At 32.7% G+C, this 18,544-nt stretch overlaps 1 protein-coding gene across 1 annotated transcript in view; it reads left to right on the forward strand.

Moving 5' to 3' along the window:
* DPH6 (diphthamine biosynthesis 6) overlaps window positions 1-18,544 on the forward strand; it is a 170,375-nt gene that overhangs the window by 121,717 nt on the left and 30,114 nt on the right. The window contains exon 6 of the mRNA XM_069461940.1: window positions 16,204-16,265. Within this exon, the coding sequence (XP_069318041.1) occupies window positions 16,204-16,265 (62 nt within the window). The remainder of the gene's footprint in view (window positions 1-16,203; window positions 16,266-18,544) is intronic.

Genomic DNA, 18,544 nt, shown 5'->3' on the forward strand with positions numbered 1-18,544 from the left:
TCTTCTCTGTGACCTTACCTTCAAGTGTAAGCTCCTTAAAATGAAACAGGAGGCCATATGAGATCTAGCTTTTGTCTACACTTTTAGCGTCAACTTTCCCCCCTTCGGGCACCCCCTGCTCATATTGAGCTTCTTTCAGTTTCCAGTACTCATCATGTTGGAAACTAATAAAAAAAAAAAAAAGGAAGATTTTTCTAGAATAAATATTTCAAATCCTATCTTTTAAGAAAACTTTGCATGTTCTACACATCTTGCACTTTTTATTCATTCTTTACATGCTAAAAACTGTGTAGTATATTTTAAAGGTAGGTGAAAAGGGACCATTTGAGCTATCAGTAGCAGGTATTGATTATCGTTAACTGTATAATTATACTTAATATGATTTCTTTGTCATTCGTTTCATGTTTGCCATAGATCTTAAAAGTGAATCCATAAAATATTTGAGTCTACTTTATGTTACACAGAAGTAAAATTCCAGTTAGTTCATAGATTTAGGGGTAATTCTGGCCTTGTAAAATGAGTTTGAAAGTATTCTCTCCTTTTCAATTTTTTTTGAGAGAGTTTACAAAGGATTGGTATTCTTCTTTAAGTGTTTCGTAGAATTTAGCCATGAAGCCATCTGGTCCTGGGCTTTTCCTTGCTGGGAGACTTTTAATTACTGGATTCAATCTCCTTGCTCATTATTGGTCTGGTCAGATTTCTAATTTCTTTGTGATTTAGTCTTGGTAGGTTATAGGTTTCTCGGAATTTATCCATTTCTTCTAGGTTGTCCAGTTTGTTGGCATATATTAAATAGTTGTTTATAGTAGTCTCCTATGATCTTTTGCATTTCTGTGTTATCAGTTGTAATATCTCCTCTTTCATTTCTGATTTTACAATATTTGAGTCTTCTCTCTCTTTTTCTTAGTCTAGCTAAGGGTTTGTCAATTTTGTTTAGCTTCTCAGAAACAGTTGTTAATTTTATTGATCTTTTCTATGGTTTTTCTAGCCTCTATTTCATTTAATTTTTACCCCTTGTTATTTCCTTCCTTCTGCTAACTTTGGGCTTAATTTGTTCTTTTTTTAGTTCTTTGAGGTGTAATGTTAGCTTGTTAATTTATTATCTTCCTTTCTGTTTGATGTAGGTGTTTATTGCTATAAAATTCCCTCTTGGAACTGTTTCTGCTGCATCCCATAAGTTTTGGTATGTTGTGTTTCCATTTTTCTTTGTTTCAAGGTATTTTTAAAGTTCCCCTTTAATTTCTTGTTTGACCCAATAGTTGTTCAGGAGCATATTGTTTAATTTCCACATATTTGTTAATTTTCCATGGTTCCTTCTGTTACTGATTTCTAGTTTCTAGTATTGTTGTTGGAAAAAATATTTAATATGATTTCAATCTCTTTAGTATTTTAAAAGATTGTATTTAGTATTTAAATTTGTTTTTAAATTTGTTAAGACTTGTTTTATGGCCTAACATAATCTGTCCTGGAGAATGTCCCATGTGCACTTGAGAAGAATGTATACTCTGTTGCTATTGGGTAGAATATTCTGTATATGATTTGTTAGGTCCGTTTGGCCTAAAGTGTAGTTCAAGTCCAGTGTTTCCTTTTTGATTTTCTGTCTGGATGAATTGTCCCATGTTGGAAGTGGGGTATTGAATCCCCTCCTGTTACTGTGTTGCAGTCTGTGTCTCCCTTCAGACCTCTTATTATTTGCTTTATATATTTAGGTGCTCCAATTTTGGGTGCATATGTATTTATAATTGTTATATCTTCTTGATGAATTGACCTCTTTATCGGTATATAATGACCTTGTTTGTCTCTTTTTACAGTCTGTCTAAAATAAATATAACTAACCCTGTTCTCTCTTTGTTTCAATCTGCATGGTATATCTTTTCTCCATCCCTTCAGTTTTAATCTGTAAGAGTCCTTTAAGGTGAAGTGAATCTCTTATAGGAAGCCTATAGTTGGGTCTTCTTTTTTTGTTTTTTAACCCATTCAGCCACTCTGTGCCTTTTGATTGGAGAATTTAATCCATTTACATTCAAAGTAAAGAAGTCACATGTTGAGATGAGTCTTAACACAAGCTCTAAAAAAGGTAAGCATTCAAGTCTAATGGTAGAAATAGAAAATCTGAAAAATTGAAGTAAGGTCCTTCCCAAGATAGTCACTTTCAAATATGTGAGCTCATTTTTATTTTAGAAATCCCATAATCAGTCTTCTTTCTTATATGCTCTTTTTAACACAAACTTTGTCATTTTATTTCTAAAATGCTCAATTATAGAATAACGGTGTGTTCAACAGGGGTCTGGGAACAAATAAAAGTTGTATTTGCCAACAAAATCGTTAGAGTTTTTAGAATATAATCTACTTGTTCTGGTGGCCAGTAAGCCTGGTAGAGATAGGAAAAGATCAGGGGGGAGAGAGAGAGAGAGAGAGAGAGAGAGTTTGTTTTAGTTTTGAAGATAAATGAGGTATTAAGTTACTGTCTATAATGGATTTATCAAGAATTATAGACAGGCTAGAAATTGCTGCTCAGAGTGATTATACCTTTTTTAATATCACCTACTGATTTTACAGTAAAAGTCTAGGCTTCAAAAGTTGAAATGAGAACACAATTCATTTTATTTGACTCTGTTAAAAATAGCATTATCAAACATTCTGTAATGTATCTCTCTTCATATATTGGACTGTCACAAAGAAATAAACCTCCACTTCCTTTCGTGACAGTAGATAATAAATTGACATCAATTGAGAAGTTGAAAAATGCATTGAAAATAATGGGGCATAACATTGTAGGGTTAACATTTATTCATAGATGATGCAATTAAATAAAACAGGCATTAACTTCAAGGTCAGTCAGTAAAGTAATAAAATTGAATATTTTAATTGAATTGTAATTGCTTCCCATTGATACATGCAAGTAAAGTAAAATAGATGTCAGCTCTGCAAATTATGGTTCTTACTCCTAATTAATTTCTTAATTCTGCATGGAGTTATCCAGTGCCTAGGTCTTGTTGTGGGTTTATTCATCCACCCAGCTTCCATCAAGGAATTTCTATAAGACATGATAAAATGGTTGGTTGTCAGAATTTACAGTAAATTTTTTCTGCACTTTGGAGAAAATCTTGTTAGTAACTCAAAGTAACTTATTCATGTATTTGAGTTAAAATGTACTTTAAATATAGCATCACCCTGGGTTTTGTGGATTATCATTTTCTTTATTAATGTATATATTTCTTGATATTGATATTTATGTCAACATTAATAAATATAATCATCTCAATGGTTATAAAGGTATTCATAGGAGAGCTAGATACATTGAGACTCATATTCCACAGTTGACTGGTTCAGGAGGTAAATTGAACTGACAGTTAGGGTTTTGGTGAGACATAGTTTGTGTCTGTTCATGACCCAGGCTTCTCTAGAAAAGAGACACCTAAATTGAATAAATCTAAAATAGAAACATTTTTTTCAAGAACTAGGATAAATTGTAGCTTTCAGATAAAGCTGAATTGCATTGAAAAAGCCCATGAGCTGTTGTGGCTTTTTCATAGGCTTTTCAGCCCCTCAGGCAGTTTTAATGTAATGAAGTTTTATATAAAATAAAATAGGAATGATGAAATTACTAAGATTAGGAGAGAAATTTTCAAATTATGCTGAAATTGTATTGGATCTAGATACTAGGGCTTATTTAAAGAAAAAGAAGATTGTGCATTTTGGACTGGCTGCATTTACCAGTTAAATGTCCACTGCTTAAAAATTGAAAATAGAACAAATGTGTAAGATGGATTTAAAAATTACTGAGGTGCTGTTATATATTCATATACTTTTAAATTATTCTGTATAATAGAGTCATTTGAGTGCAATTATATTGGTATATTAGCATCATTCTTTAGTTGTGTTTAGGAATATAAATGGATTCTTACTGTTGGTAAAGCAGAGAAATTAAATTAAGAAGTTATGTTGTCTAGGTTTTGTGCTAAATTTTAACTCAAATATTAACTTCATTATTTAAAATATTTCTGTCTGAACCATTTAAAATAAAAATTAAAAAATAAGTCTAATGATAAATATTATTTATTGAGGCCAATCTGACCTGGACCTTCTGTTCTCCATTATGAAGGATCATTCAGAATTCTCTGTTCTTATCATCTAGTTAGAAAATACCAAAACTAAAATAAATGAAATAAAAGACTAAAATCTTAGAGCTAATTATAAACTGAGAACTTTTCACATTAAAGGGATCTTTTTTCCAGATCCTTTTTCTAAAATTGTTTTAATAATCATCTTGTTCCATTTAGAGAAATGAAAGTAAATATTATAAAGACTGTACATATATTACAAAGATGTTTCCAAATGAGGAAACTTATGAAAAATATGTAGAAATGTAAGAAAATGAGTATAATCTTTTATTATATTTATTCAAATAATTACAAGTTTTTAATTACATGTAGTTTAATATTCATGGAATCATCAGTATTCTAAGTATAAAAGAATTTCTTGAGAAAATTTTGTATCAGAATATATTCTGGGGTAGATGAATAATCTTCCTACCACATCCCTGACTAATACATCCCACGTATAATATTTTCAGCTAATTTAGTAGAGATCTTAAGATCAGGGTGGTTTTAGGTCACTGCTTTCTCAAGGACAGTGGCTGGAATTGCTAGGGATCTCTAGATCTTATCCAAGAAAATATATTCTAAAAACAATCTGAAATGCATGTCATATGGGCAGTGATCATGAGGTCCCCAATGACTTGTCACTTTCTAATGAACAGAAAAATTGAAGCAAAGGCAGACTGCACTCAGATGAAGTAACCAGCAAGGCATCAGGAGAAAAAGACCTAAGTAGTCATTATAATCAAGTGCAGTGGAAAATGTTGGCCTGACGCAAGTATATATTATATACAGAGTTGATTTAAAGTAGAAAGATCTATTCAGAAGAGTATGTAGGCTATCATGTTAAATTTAAACAAGCAGTTTCATTACTAAAACTTTGACATTTGGGGGGAAAAAATTGTAGTCTATTTAAATAGTATCATATCATGAGAGAAGAACTCTTAAATCATTGTTCATGCCAAAAAAGCCTACCTAAATCACCTGACATAACCTCTGCTAAATTTATAATGTTTCAAAATTGTTTATTTCTTAGGTCCTGCTTAGGGTCCTTAGGTCCCTTGGTTTTATATGTCCATCGAAATCATTGTTCATGTATGTAAAATGTTGTTATTATTGGTCTGCCCTGTGGAAAATGTCTAAAGCATCAGACCCATGCTTTAGCATATACCACCCTTGCTAAACTTGGCACAGACCCTATTACCAAACCTATAAAGACAGACGCATGCAGCTTATTTCATTATTAACTCCGAGAGAAAAGACATGCAGCTCTTGTATATTAGCTATTTTCTGCTTTTACAATAGTCTTCTTCTGTAGTAAATGATTTCTAGTGTTTCAGAAAATATTTGAAAATCATTCTTAATGTTTTAAATTTTTATTTATTTCAATGATTTTAGCTTTCTAGAATTTTTAGTGCTTAGCCCAGGAACAATTTAATTGAATATATTGCTGTGAATACAGAAAAATCTTTAAATGATCAACTAATTTTTAATCAAAGTGTACCTGTGTGAAGATCACAGGTTCATGTGGAAAAGTTGTGCCCAGTGTGGTTTATGTTTATGTATTTACTGATTCTTAGCTAAAGTCAAACCAAATTACTTTATCCACAATAGAATATAGCCATCTCTGAAATGAGACATACCAGCTGTTTTTATACTTTAACAGTTAAGAATTGGGGCTGATAACTCTACATTGAATTAATAGACTGCAAGAAAAAAACGGTAATACCATGAGTTTGATCTTATAGTGCCTACTTGTGTAAAACTATATGCTCTTAAATTCCCTTTCATGGCTTTTAGACAGGTATATATTTACTCCCAGACTCTCATATAGAATGCAAAAAGTGAATTCTCAAAATTCAATCATGAGAGACTTTTTAAATAATTTTAATGATGTCGAGTGCCGAGTGTGAGATATGTATTTGTTGTGTGACCAATACATAAATAAGAATCAAGGACTTGGAAGGAAGGCTAAAAAGTGATTTCTATCCATGCTGGCCTTATCATGCTTTGAGTTTTCTAAATTTCCACCTCAAATCTATGGCAGTAATAGATGAATATAAGAAAGAAAAATGTGAAAAACATAGCTATTCTAAAAACATCGTAAATATCTCTGTGAGCTAGAAATGAATAGAAACACAAAATAGTGAGCAAGAATAAAACTGTAGACTGTAATTTAGGAGTCAGGAAGCAGACAAAAGCAGTTGAGAGTTCACGTCCTATGGGGAAACAGAGACTGGAAATGCCCACAGGAGGGAGAACCTCAAAGAGATAAAGAAAAATATAACATTCATTTGTTGTAAAAAGCAATCAATTGGAAAAATAAATCATCCAGAATGAAACAGCAACAGAGTGATGTGAAAAATAACCAATTAGAAATTTTGAAAGTGAAACATAGTTATTAGGGGGGGAGAAAAAATTCATTAGTCAGAGTAAACTCAAGATGAGCCAAGTCAAAGGGAGAATGAGTGAAGGTGAAAAAAGAGAAAAAAAGAAATTCACCCTGAAGGCAACATAGAGAGAGGAAGAAAATAGAAAGAGCAACTTTAAAATATGGAATATAGATTGGGAAATTGTAGTATTTGTGTAATAGATGTTTTGAGGGAAAAAAAGAAGGCAGAAAAACAGATATAATGGCTGAACATTTTCTAGATTTAAAGACATGAGTTTTGAAATTGAAAGTGTACATTAGATACTGTGCAGTACAAATAAAAATAAACATATACCAAGACACATTGAATTAAAGCTGCAAAATATCATAGGTATACTGAAAATTGTACAATCTGGCATAGAGAAAATAAGCATTCTTTATATAGGACCACTATTAGACTGACAGAATAATTCTCATTAGGAACAACAAATGCCAGAAGATGTAATGTATTACAACTAAACTATTATGTAATGGTGAGAGTGAAATAGGGGCATTATCCGACATATAAAAACTAAGAGAGTATACCACTCAGATCTTTTGCAGTATAAAAATAAAGAACGAACTTTAGTTAGAAATAGAATGATTCGAGGAGAAATGAATGAGAAACAAACAGTGAGCAGAGACATTGTGATATATGTTGATAAGCTTAATTTTTCTTGCTAAAAATAATGGAACAAAAATTTAACACAATAATAACTGAAATGGTGAAGACTGTTTAGTGGCTAGTTAAAACATACTAACTTCTCCTAGTCTAAAGGATGCTAAAAATATGTAATACATTTTAGGCTTGAAAAAAATATGGTTTTGAATGTATGTTAAAAATTACAGGTGATTACTGAAACAGTAAAATTCAATCCATGTCATGCTAAACAGCAGAGTGAAACAGATTAAAATCATTTTCAATGCAGTATGAGGCAGAAAAAAAAAAAAACATATAAAGCTATTGTAACAGAAAATTTGTACTAAGATGATAGAAACAGGTCCAGACATAAAATGTAACATATAACATGATTAAGTTCAATTCTTTATAAGATTGGTTGAAACAAAAAAATGCAATTATATGCAGTTTACAACAGGCATCTAAAACAAAAGCACACAAAAATTTTGAGAATAAATTATGGAAAATATATATAAGAAATATAAGAAAAATATTAACAAAAGAAAACTGGTGTTGCAATGTTAATAGAGGACACATAGACTATAAGATCAAAATCAGTATGGAGATGATAAAGTCACTACTTCTTGATAAAAGAAATAATCCCATCAAGAAGTCTTAGAAATTATGAATTTTTGTGTATATAACAATTCCCAAATATATAAAGCAAAAGTGTCAGACTTATGGGAAGAAATTATTAAAACAAAAATCCTCATGTAAGATTTTTCCACTCGTTTATTAGAATCCGATGGTTCATGGAGATCAAATATTACGAAAGTCACAAAAGATTTGAACAAGAGAATTAATAAGTATTATCATGATTTTGTGTGTTTGGGTACAGATTCTTGCTTCCAACAAATAGAAAACACACTTTTATTTAAGCACAAATGGGCATTTGTAAAATTCGATCATGTTCTACACCACAAAGGAACTTTATCAAATTTTTTAAGACTTTATTTTTATCAGAGAAGTTTTAGTTTTACAGCAAATTAAGAGGAAAATATAGAGATTTCTCATATACCCCCTGACCCCTTACATGCATAGCTTCCCCTGTTATCAACATCCCCCACCAGAGTGGTACATTTGTTAAAATCGATGAACCTGCCTTGACACATCATAATCACCGAAAGTTCATAGTTTACATTAAAGTTCACTCTTAGTGGTGTATATACTATGGCTATAGTCCCCAATCCCTAGAGCTTTGGACCGGTACCAGTCTATGGCCTGTTAGGAATCGGGCCACACAGCAGGAGGTGAGCACTTCATCTGTATTTATAGCCATTCCCCATTGTTTGCTTCACCACATAAGCTCCAACTCCTGTCAGATCAGCAGTGGCATTAGATTCTCATAGGGAGCGTGAACCGTATTGTAAACTGAGCATGCGAAGGATCTAGGTTGTGTGCTCCTTATGAGACTCTAATGCCTGATGATCTGAGGTGGAGCTGAGACGGTGAAGCTAGCACTGGGCAGCAGCTACAAATACAGATTATAATTAGCAGAAAGATTTGACTGTACAATAAATGTAATAATGTACTTGAATCATCCCATAACTATCTGCCCTCCTCCCCGGGCCCCGGTCTGTGGAAAATTTGTCTTCCATGAAACTGGTGCCTGGTGCCAAAAAGTTTGGGGACCACTGTTCTATGAGTTTAGACAAATGTATATAATGCCATATATTCATCATTATAATATACAGAGTATTTTCACTGCCCTCTGTGCTCTGGCTATTTAACCTTGCCCAACCCCCAAAAACTCCTGGCAACAAGTGATCTTTTTACTGTCTTCATAGGTTTGCCTTTTTCAGAATGTCATATAGTTGGTTGTGGGACACAAGGTTAACCTATAAAACCCAATTACCAGCAATAAACAAGTGGAGTTTAAAGCTAAAAATATAATAACATTTATATGAGTACCACCAACAATAAACTATCAAGGTCTAAATCTAACAAAATATGCACAAGATCTATATGAGGAAAGCTACAAAACTCTGATGAATGAAATTCAAGAATAACTAAAGAAATGGAGAGATATTACATACATAGTACATATTCATGGATAGAAAGAGTATGTACAATATGTAGTATTTTCAAATTGGCTTTTTTCATTTAGTAATATGGATTTAAGTTTGCTCCATGTCTTTTGTGGCTTGATAGTTTATTTCTTTTTGGCACTGAATAATATTGCATTATCTGGATATACCACAGTTTATTTATCCATTTACCTACTGAAGGACATCTTGGTTGCTTAATTTGGCAATTATTAATAAAGCTGCTCTAAACATCCATAGGCAGGTTTTTGTGCAGACGTGTTTTTAAAACTTTTGACTGAACACCAGGGAGCACAATTACTATATCATATGGTAAGAGTATGTTTAGTTTTGTTAAGAAACTGCTCAACTGCCTTACAAAGTGACTGTATCCCTTTGTATTCCCATCAGCAGTAGTATTACTCCACATCCTCTCCAGTGTTAGGTGTTGTCAGTGTTCTAGATTTTGGCCATTCTAATAGGTACATAGTGGTCTCTCATTGTTTTAATTTGCGTTTCTCTGATGACACATGATGTGGAGCATCTTTTCATGTGCTTATTTGCCATCTGTATATCTTGTTTGGTGAAGTGTCTGTTAAGGTCTTTGGCCCATTTTTAATTGGGTTGTTGGTTTTCTTATTGTTGATTTAAGAGGTCTTTGTATATTTTGGATAATAGTCCTTTAACAGATGTCTTTTGAAAAAATTTTCTCCCCATCTATGGCTTTTCTTCTTACTCTCTTGACATTGTCTTTCACAATGCAGAAGTTTTTAATTTTAGTGAAGTCAAGCTGATCAATTATTTCTTTCATGGGTTGTTCTTTTGGTGTTATATCTAAAAGGTCATCACCATACCCCAGGTCATCTATGTTTTCTCCTATGTTATCTTCTAGGAGTTTTATAATTTGGCATTTTACGTTTATGTCTCTGATCCATTTTGAGTTAATTTTTGTGAAAGGTGTAAGGTCTGTGTCTAGATCTGTTTTTTTGCATGTGGATATCCAGTTGTTTCACACCATTTGTTAAAAAAACTATCTTTGATACACTGCATATTATTTGTTCCTTTTCAAATTATCAGTTGCCTATACTTGTGTGTGTCTATTTCTGGGTTCTCTGTTCTGTTCCATTGATCTACTTGTCTCTTCCTTTGCCAGTACCACACTGGCTTGATTAATGTAGCTTTAGCTTATTAAGTATGAAATGTCCAATTTCCTTAAGTACTAAATTTGACAATTGTTATCTCTGACATTTCACTCTGGCACTTTTCTATTTTTAGTAGAGATGGGGGTCTCTCTCTTGCTCAGGCTAGTTTCGAACTCCTGACTTCAAGTGATTCTCCCACATCGGCCTTTCAGAGTGCTAGGATTACAGGGGTGAGCCACTGTGCCCAGCCCACTTTGACACTTCTTGTTTTATGTTTATTGTGAAGGCATATCCTCAGTATTTAACACACGTTTTGGCTTGTGATATCTTTCAAAAAAATTTTTAGAGCTATTTTTGTGAAACCATGATAAGTAAAAAATTCGTGTTGCTTTCAAATACGAGTTTGAGCCAATGCATTCGTGTTGCTTTCAAATACGAGTTTGAGCCAATGCAGCGCAGACAGCTCGCAATATCAACGAAGTGTTTGGGAAGGATGTGGATAATGAACACACAGTATGGCAGTGGTATGAGAAGTCCAGTCTGGTGATTTTAATCTTGAAAATAAGCCATGTGAGGTCCTGACACCAAGGTGGATAATGATGAGCTGAAAGCTGTAGTGGAAGTGAATCCATCTCAACTTACACGTGAATTAGCAGCAAGGTTTGACGTTACTATTCCAACAATCTTGGACCATTTGAAACAAATCAGCAAGGACTATAAAATACTACAACCTATGGAAAGAAATATGGAGATACCTCAAAGAACTAAAATTAGAACTACCATTTGATCCAGCAATCCAACTGCTGGGTACTTATCCAAAAGAAAACAAGACATTCTATAATAAAGACATCTGCACTCGAATGTTTATAGCAGCACAATTTACAAAGATGTGGAAACAACCCAAGTGCCTATCAATACATGAGTAGATTCACAAAATGTGTTATATGTATACCATGGAGTGCTACTCAGACATAAAAAAAATGGTGAACTACATCTTGTATTACCCTGGATGGAGGTGGTGTCTGTTCTTCTAAGTGAAGTATCATAAGAATAGAAAAACAAACACCACATGTACTCACCATTAAATTGGTACTAATCAATCAACACTTATAGAAGTAACATTCATTGAGGATTGGGTAGGTGGGAGGGGGAGGAGGAGATGGGTAAATTCATGCCTTACGGGTGTGGTACAAGCTGTCTGGGGTATGGACACACTTGTAGCCTGACTTGGGCAGTGCAAAAGCTATATGTAATCAAAGTGTTTGTACCCCTGTAATATTCTGAAATATAAATTAATTAATTAATTAAAGACCAAAAAAAGAGGAAGCTAGATAGTTGGGTTCCACATGAAATAAACGAGCGTCGGAAGAGAAATCATCTCAAAGCTTGCCTTTTTTTGCTGTCATGACATGGAGTTGAACCATTTCTGCACCGTATTGTTACGTGTGATAAAAAATGGATTCTTTTTGACAATCACAAGTGTTTGGCACGATGACTGGATAAAGATGAAGTGCTAAAACACAGTCCAAAACTGAATATTCATCAAAAAAGCTAATGTTGTGTTTGGTCGTCCAGCACTGTTATTATCCACTACAGCTTCATGAAGCCTGATCAATTGATTACAGCAGATGTCTACTGCAACCAACTGAATGAAATGACAAGGATGCTTATGATTAAGCAGCTGAGATTGGTCAATAGAGACAGGCCAATCCTCTTGCAAGACAATGCTTAACCACATGTTGCACAAACAACACTGCTCAAGCTACAAGGCTGGACTTTGAAGCTCTCTGTCATCCACCGTATTCACCTGACCTTGCACCAACTGACTACCACTTCTTCCAGGCTTTGGACCATTTCTTGCAAGGAAAAATATTCAATTCTCACCAAGCTATGGACGATTTCATTGCCACTTGCTCCCCAGGCTTCTTTGCTGCTGACATAAACAAGCTATCATTAAGATGGCAAAACTGTGTTGATAATTTAGGCACACTTTGATTAATTGTACTGCTTCTTGTTTGAGATATAATAAACACTTTTGATTAGAAATGAGATATTTCATATTTAATGACCTAATACCAAGTCTTTACTTGGAGTGGTGTCAGTCCTCCAACTTTTTTCTTCTTGAATATTGTGTTGGGGATTCTGGGTCTTTTGTCACTCCATGTAATCTTTAGAATCAGTTTGTCAGTATCCACAAAATAACTTACTGGGCTTTTGATTAGGATTGCAATGAATCTATAGATTATGTTGGGAAGAGGTCACATCTTGACAATCTTGAGTCTTTCTGTGAGTATGTAATATCTCTCCATTTAGTTAGTTCTTGGATTTCATTCCTCAGAGTTTTGTAGTTTTCCTTAGATCTTGTGCATAATTTGTTAGATTTAGACCTTGATATTTTATTGTTTCTGGTACTAATGTAATTTTTGTTGTATTTTTAATTTCAAATTCTACTTATTTATTACTGGTAATTGGGTTTTATACATTAACTTGGTATCCTGCAACCATGATATAATCAATCACCTATTATAGCCGTTCCAGTAAGGGTTTTTTTTGATTCTTTCAGATTTTCTACATAGATAATCATGCAACAAAATTGGTACTTAAATCCTTCTTTTTAAGAGATAAGATATATGTAAATATAAATGAATGAATTTTTCAAATCAAGAAGCTAGAAATAAATAAGCTATTGAGTAGACATAAGGAAATCAGAAAGTAATCGGAATGGTAAAATTAATAATAAAATTTAAGTAAATGAAAAGGGGAGAAATCTCTGAAAACAACAAAAAAACTGACACTTTGACAAGACTCCCCAAATGGCCAAACATTTGACAAGATCTATCAAGAACAAAAGAGGAATCCATAATAAAATATTCTGCCCTAAGTGAATTCATAAAACAAATGGTAAACCCTAGAAAAAACACATTTGATGAACAAAGGACTAATGACCTTTGTATAGAAGTTTTCTAATGTTATTGAAAAAAGGATGAGTAGTCTACTAGAAAAATGGTCAAAGGGTAGTCAATTCACAGGGGAAAAAAAGTTACAAATATGGCTATAAAACTCTTAGAAAAATTCCAATCATATGAATTTATAGATATGCAAATAAAAATACCATGAGATAAGTATCAATTTTCTCTAACATAATGGCAAAAGTTTTAAATTTAGTAATATCTAGTATTGGTGAAGATGTGGTGAACACACATGGAAAAAGAGTTTGTAAAATTTGGTATTTGCTTATGCTCTAAAAACAAAACAGAATATCTTTGCAAATAAAATATATAGATGGAAACTTTCTTAACCCAACATAGTATGATGGTTGAAAGTATGGACTCCATAGCCAGATTGCCTGGGTTTGAATCCTAATATTATCACTTGTTAGTGTGACTTTGGAGAGTCACTGAACTTCTCTATACCTCAATTTTTTCACGTGCTAAATGGGGACAATAACTATACCTACTCATTAGATTGTTATCAGAATATAGTTAATATTTGTAGATCACTTATAACAGTGCCTTACACATAATAATTACTATATAATTTGATTTTTAAATAAATAAACTCCACAAGAAAAGATAATTTCTAATAGTCATTCTATTAACTTGGAAATTTTCTATTGCTGATCTAAGATAAAGATAATTGTAACACTGGGATTTGTGGTCTCTGGAATTATGAGTTCTGATTAGAGTCCTTTAGTTGCCAACTAACCATCTGTAGGGTATAGATTAAAACAGAAACTTGTATATCACACTGGTTATACTAAAGTATTTTAAAGTAAATTGTAGGTGACAGGATACAGACTTACATTATAGAAACTTTGTATTTGGCAGAGGTAGCATGTATCAGTAGAGAAGGGATTTCATAAATAGTATTGATTATCTATAAATGAGAAACAAAATTATATTATTCCATATATGATATCTGAAAGTAAATTCTAGAGGAAAAAGACCTAAATGCAAATAGCAAGATTTTAAAAATTTGAAAAAAAATGAGAGACTTGGGGCAGGAAAGCGTTTGCTACAATATAAAGAAAGAAGGTTTTCTTAAAAACTGTATATTTGACTACTGTACAGTAAAAAACTTATGTTTATCAAAATATCTTTTCTCCCGCCACCAAAACAAAGTATAAAGACATGCCACTAATTAGGAAGATATCTACAATGCCCACTTGATGAAGGGTTAGCATTCAGAATATATCAAGAACTATGAATCATCAAGTAAAAGATAAAATTCAACATTAAAATTGGGCAAATGATTTTAATAAGCAGTTCACAAAAGTGAAAACTTGAATGAATGGCTGATGAAATGTGAAAGAATGCTTACTTTTATTAGTAATCAGAAAAATGGAAATAGAAACAAATATGCAGAACAATTATATATATATATCAGATTGACAAAAATTAAAACATCTGACACTAAATTTAGATCAGCAATAGAAAATTTTCAAATTAGTAGAATAGCTATTAGAAATTATCTTTTCTTGTGGAGTTTATTTATTTAAAAAATCAATTTCACAGTATTTGAAATTGAAGCTATAATTCCCTGTTGCTGGAATGTAAATTGATACTGCTTTCGAAAAAAACCTGGCAATATCTAATAGAATTGAAGATTTTACATGTACATAAAAGCCATCCAAACTGGAAACAGAAAACTATTAATTAGTTTGCATAATTAATAAACTGAAATAAACCAATAATAAATAAAAGTAACTTTTTTTTTTTTTTTTTTGAGACAGGGTCTTGTTCTTTCTCCCAGGCTAGACTGCAGTGGTGTGATCATAGCTCACTGCAGCCTTTTAACTGCTGGACTCAAGTGATCTTCCCACCTCAGTCTCCTGAGTAGCTAGAAGTACAGGCACACATCACCACACCTGGCTAATTTTTTTTTTCTGTAGAGACGAGCTCTCGTTATGTCGCCCAGGCTGGCCTCTAACTCCTGGCTTCACGCAATCCTTCCTCCTTGGCCTCCCAAAGTGCTGGGATTACAGGTGTGAGCCAGTGTGCCCGGCCAAAATAACTTATAAGAAAAAAGCTAAGCCAACACATGTATATATGGATGTAAATATTTAAAATGAATTCATTTATTTCATAGCCAGCTTGTGCATGTGACTCTTTTTTCCTAGCAGGTCAGTCTTGGTGTACATAAAGTGTTCTTATTGCCTACACTTGTCACCTGCACTCCATCAGCTACATAGACTCTACCGTTACACTAGTTAAATATCTTACTAGAGTTTATGCACAAGTTATTGACGCAATAATGATTTTTCAGAGTCACCTCTGTCTTTACTTGGAAAACATATTGTTGCACAAGTGGTCATTGAAATGAAATGTCATGTATTTGATAATACAATTATTTGTGCCCATATGGTATTAAGTGAATTAATTACATAAGCATAATGTATGAGTCTACTGCTCTTCTATTTTCTACTCTTATTCTCTAAGTAAGAAGCTTGAAGTTTATATATAATAGGGTAAATCATAAAATTCATGCTGCTGTCCATTAGTAAAATAAATCATAATAATTAAAATACCAGGGACTTAAATTTCATGTCTTTGAAATGATGCTGGCTTTTTCTATCCTAATTACAATTCCTCAAAAAGGAGAAAGGAATTGAAATAATGCATCTGGTATGTGACACTGTAATTGAAATCAATAGAAACTTACTTTTCAGGAGCAAGAAAACCAGTTACCCAAGGGGAATAGGAAAGTAAATACTAACAAATTAGGATCAAAGAAATTTAAAATATACATACAATGGTTTTCTAGGCAAGGAGGGACCAAGGGAAGGGAAATGTGTCTTTAAAGTTCCCATCTGATAGATATCTAAAAAATATTTAACCTTTCTTGGCAGGTTTAGATCCAGATAAGCATCTTGGGAAAACCCTCGATCAAATGGAGCCTTATCTCTTAGAGGTAAGAATTGATGCTAGTTCTCAAAATATAATTATCTAAAGGAGAAAAAAAATAGTATGATATAATGATTATAAAATTGTTTTTATTTCATATAAAATCAAATACATTTGTATTTTCACTAAAAAATTAAACTAATGCATATGAAAATATGTTTAAAGTTATGAAAATTATTACCAGCTTTTTAACCCAAATATACGAAAGTTATATCTAAAAGGAGATTGCTCTATCAGAAAGTTACTCATATTAAAATGGACATTGTATGCTATATGAAAACTACTATACTTGTAAAGTATCTGATAGTGTCTGTAATCGGATGCTTTGCCATCAGAAACGGGAATGGAAACTTCCTTTAGAGATTAACCTCTTCTCTTTTACCAATTAGGAAATTAACTTGTAGATTAGTAAAGAAATTATCCTAAGAATTCAAGTTATCTTGTTTAACCCTTATCATTATCAAATCCGAAATGTGTTCTAAACATTAAAGGGGTTCAGTTATTTTCATTTACTCTATTCTATTAATGGTATTGTATTTTATTAGCATTTTGGAGCAAATGTTATATTTAGTATGGCAATTAACCATTAACTAGAATAGTGTAATTATTATATGGAGTTTTTTTATTCCACAATCATGATGGAAAAAAGAAAATCACTCTACTTCTGTGCAAAGAACTAAAATCTAGTAAGTCATCATTTTCGTGTCCCATGCTCTTAATTCACCAGTATAGTCTCCGGATGTTGTTAATACCATGACTATGATATGAACTGTTAGCAGTTACACTCCTCAATAACTTTATGGGTTTCACATTTTCTTTTGGAGTTACTTCATAATTAATTATTTTATAGTTTATCAATATGTACCAAATGCCCAGAAATCTCTGAAATGTTAATTCCTTTCATTAAGCATTATTAAGTATCTAATATGTGCCAGACAGTAAAAATTAAAAGAAAAATGAAGTGTTTACATAATTTTGACAAATTATATTTGATTTCTAGATAATTTGGTGTCGTTTATTTAAGTCAATCTATGGGACATGGTTGCTTCCCATGCTTATCTGAAAGGACTCTTCTCACAGCTGTTTGTTCTATGGCCACCATTCTATCTATGTTCACAACTATTCACCGCCATCAGACTAAATTTAGCTTCTACCAAAACAATGTAGATAAATAATGAAGTTAAATTTATTGGAAAGTGAAAGAAAGAAAATTTCAGAAATGAGAGACTGTGACTTTGGCAAAAAGCTTTTGTTGCCAAAAGAAAATTTGAAATTGTAAGTTCACATATCAAGCAGGTAGATATTCTTTGTAGAAACAGCAAGTAAGGTTTTGGGGAGTACCGAGGTATTGGTAATGAGTTATCCTGGATATTGTCATAAGATGTTTAAACACAAAATTGCAGAAATCATTTTATTTGACTTCAGCAAGCCCTTCAACATGACCCAGCAATCTTATATTTCTCAAGAAGTATTTTCTACCCATTTGCCATGTCTATTTCATTCCTTCTCTATTCTCCTCAAATTTTAAATCCCCTCACTTTGAGTGGATGACTTGTCTCCTTTTTCACAGAGAAAATAGAAGCCATGATACTGCAAATCCATCTTCCCCCACCCAACCCCAGCATTGCCCCTACTAATTTACCTGTACCTACACCTATCCTTGTTTACTATAACTGGAAGAACTGTCCTTCCTCCTGTGTATAGCTAAGCCCCTACCTGTCGCTTCAGGCCTAGAGTATTACTGATACCTCCACATTTGCCTCTGTCTTCTATTTTATTTCCTGAAGAATTCATTTTGCTTCCTACCTAAAGATAATTGTTCTAAGATATTCTACTGTAAGTATGTCACTCACTCAAAACTTTTGAGTCCCCATTGCCTACAGGCTAAAAAATCCAAATTCTTTAGACTCCTCTTTCCTTCAGCTCCTATAGCTAACCCATGAACATGATCTTGTCTGCTCTTTTTCCAGAATATATTCTAAATCCAAGCACTTCTCACCAACTCTATTGCTACCACCAGACCATAATCATTTCTTGTCTGGAATACTATACCAACCCCTAACTGGTCTGTTTACATCCACCATTGCCCTGCTATGATCCATTATTTATACAGGTGTCAGAATGATATTTTTAAAGTGTAAATCAAATCATATCACTACTTTGTTTAAAATTTAAATAGGTTCTCATTGCAATTATAATAGAAAAACTTTCAAACTCCTATGAGATCACAACCTATGAGACCTTGTATGATCAGCATCCTATCAATCTTTTCAGGCTCATCTTTTA

The sequence above is a fragment of the Eulemur rufifrons genome, chromosome 2 (genome assembly GCF_041146395.1).
Source record: "Eulemur rufifrons isolate Redbay chromosome 2, OSU_ERuf_1, whole genome shotgun sequence".
Taxonomy (NCBI): domain Eukaryota; kingdom Metazoa; phylum Chordata; class Mammalia; order Primates; family Lemuridae; genus Eulemur; species Eulemur rufifrons.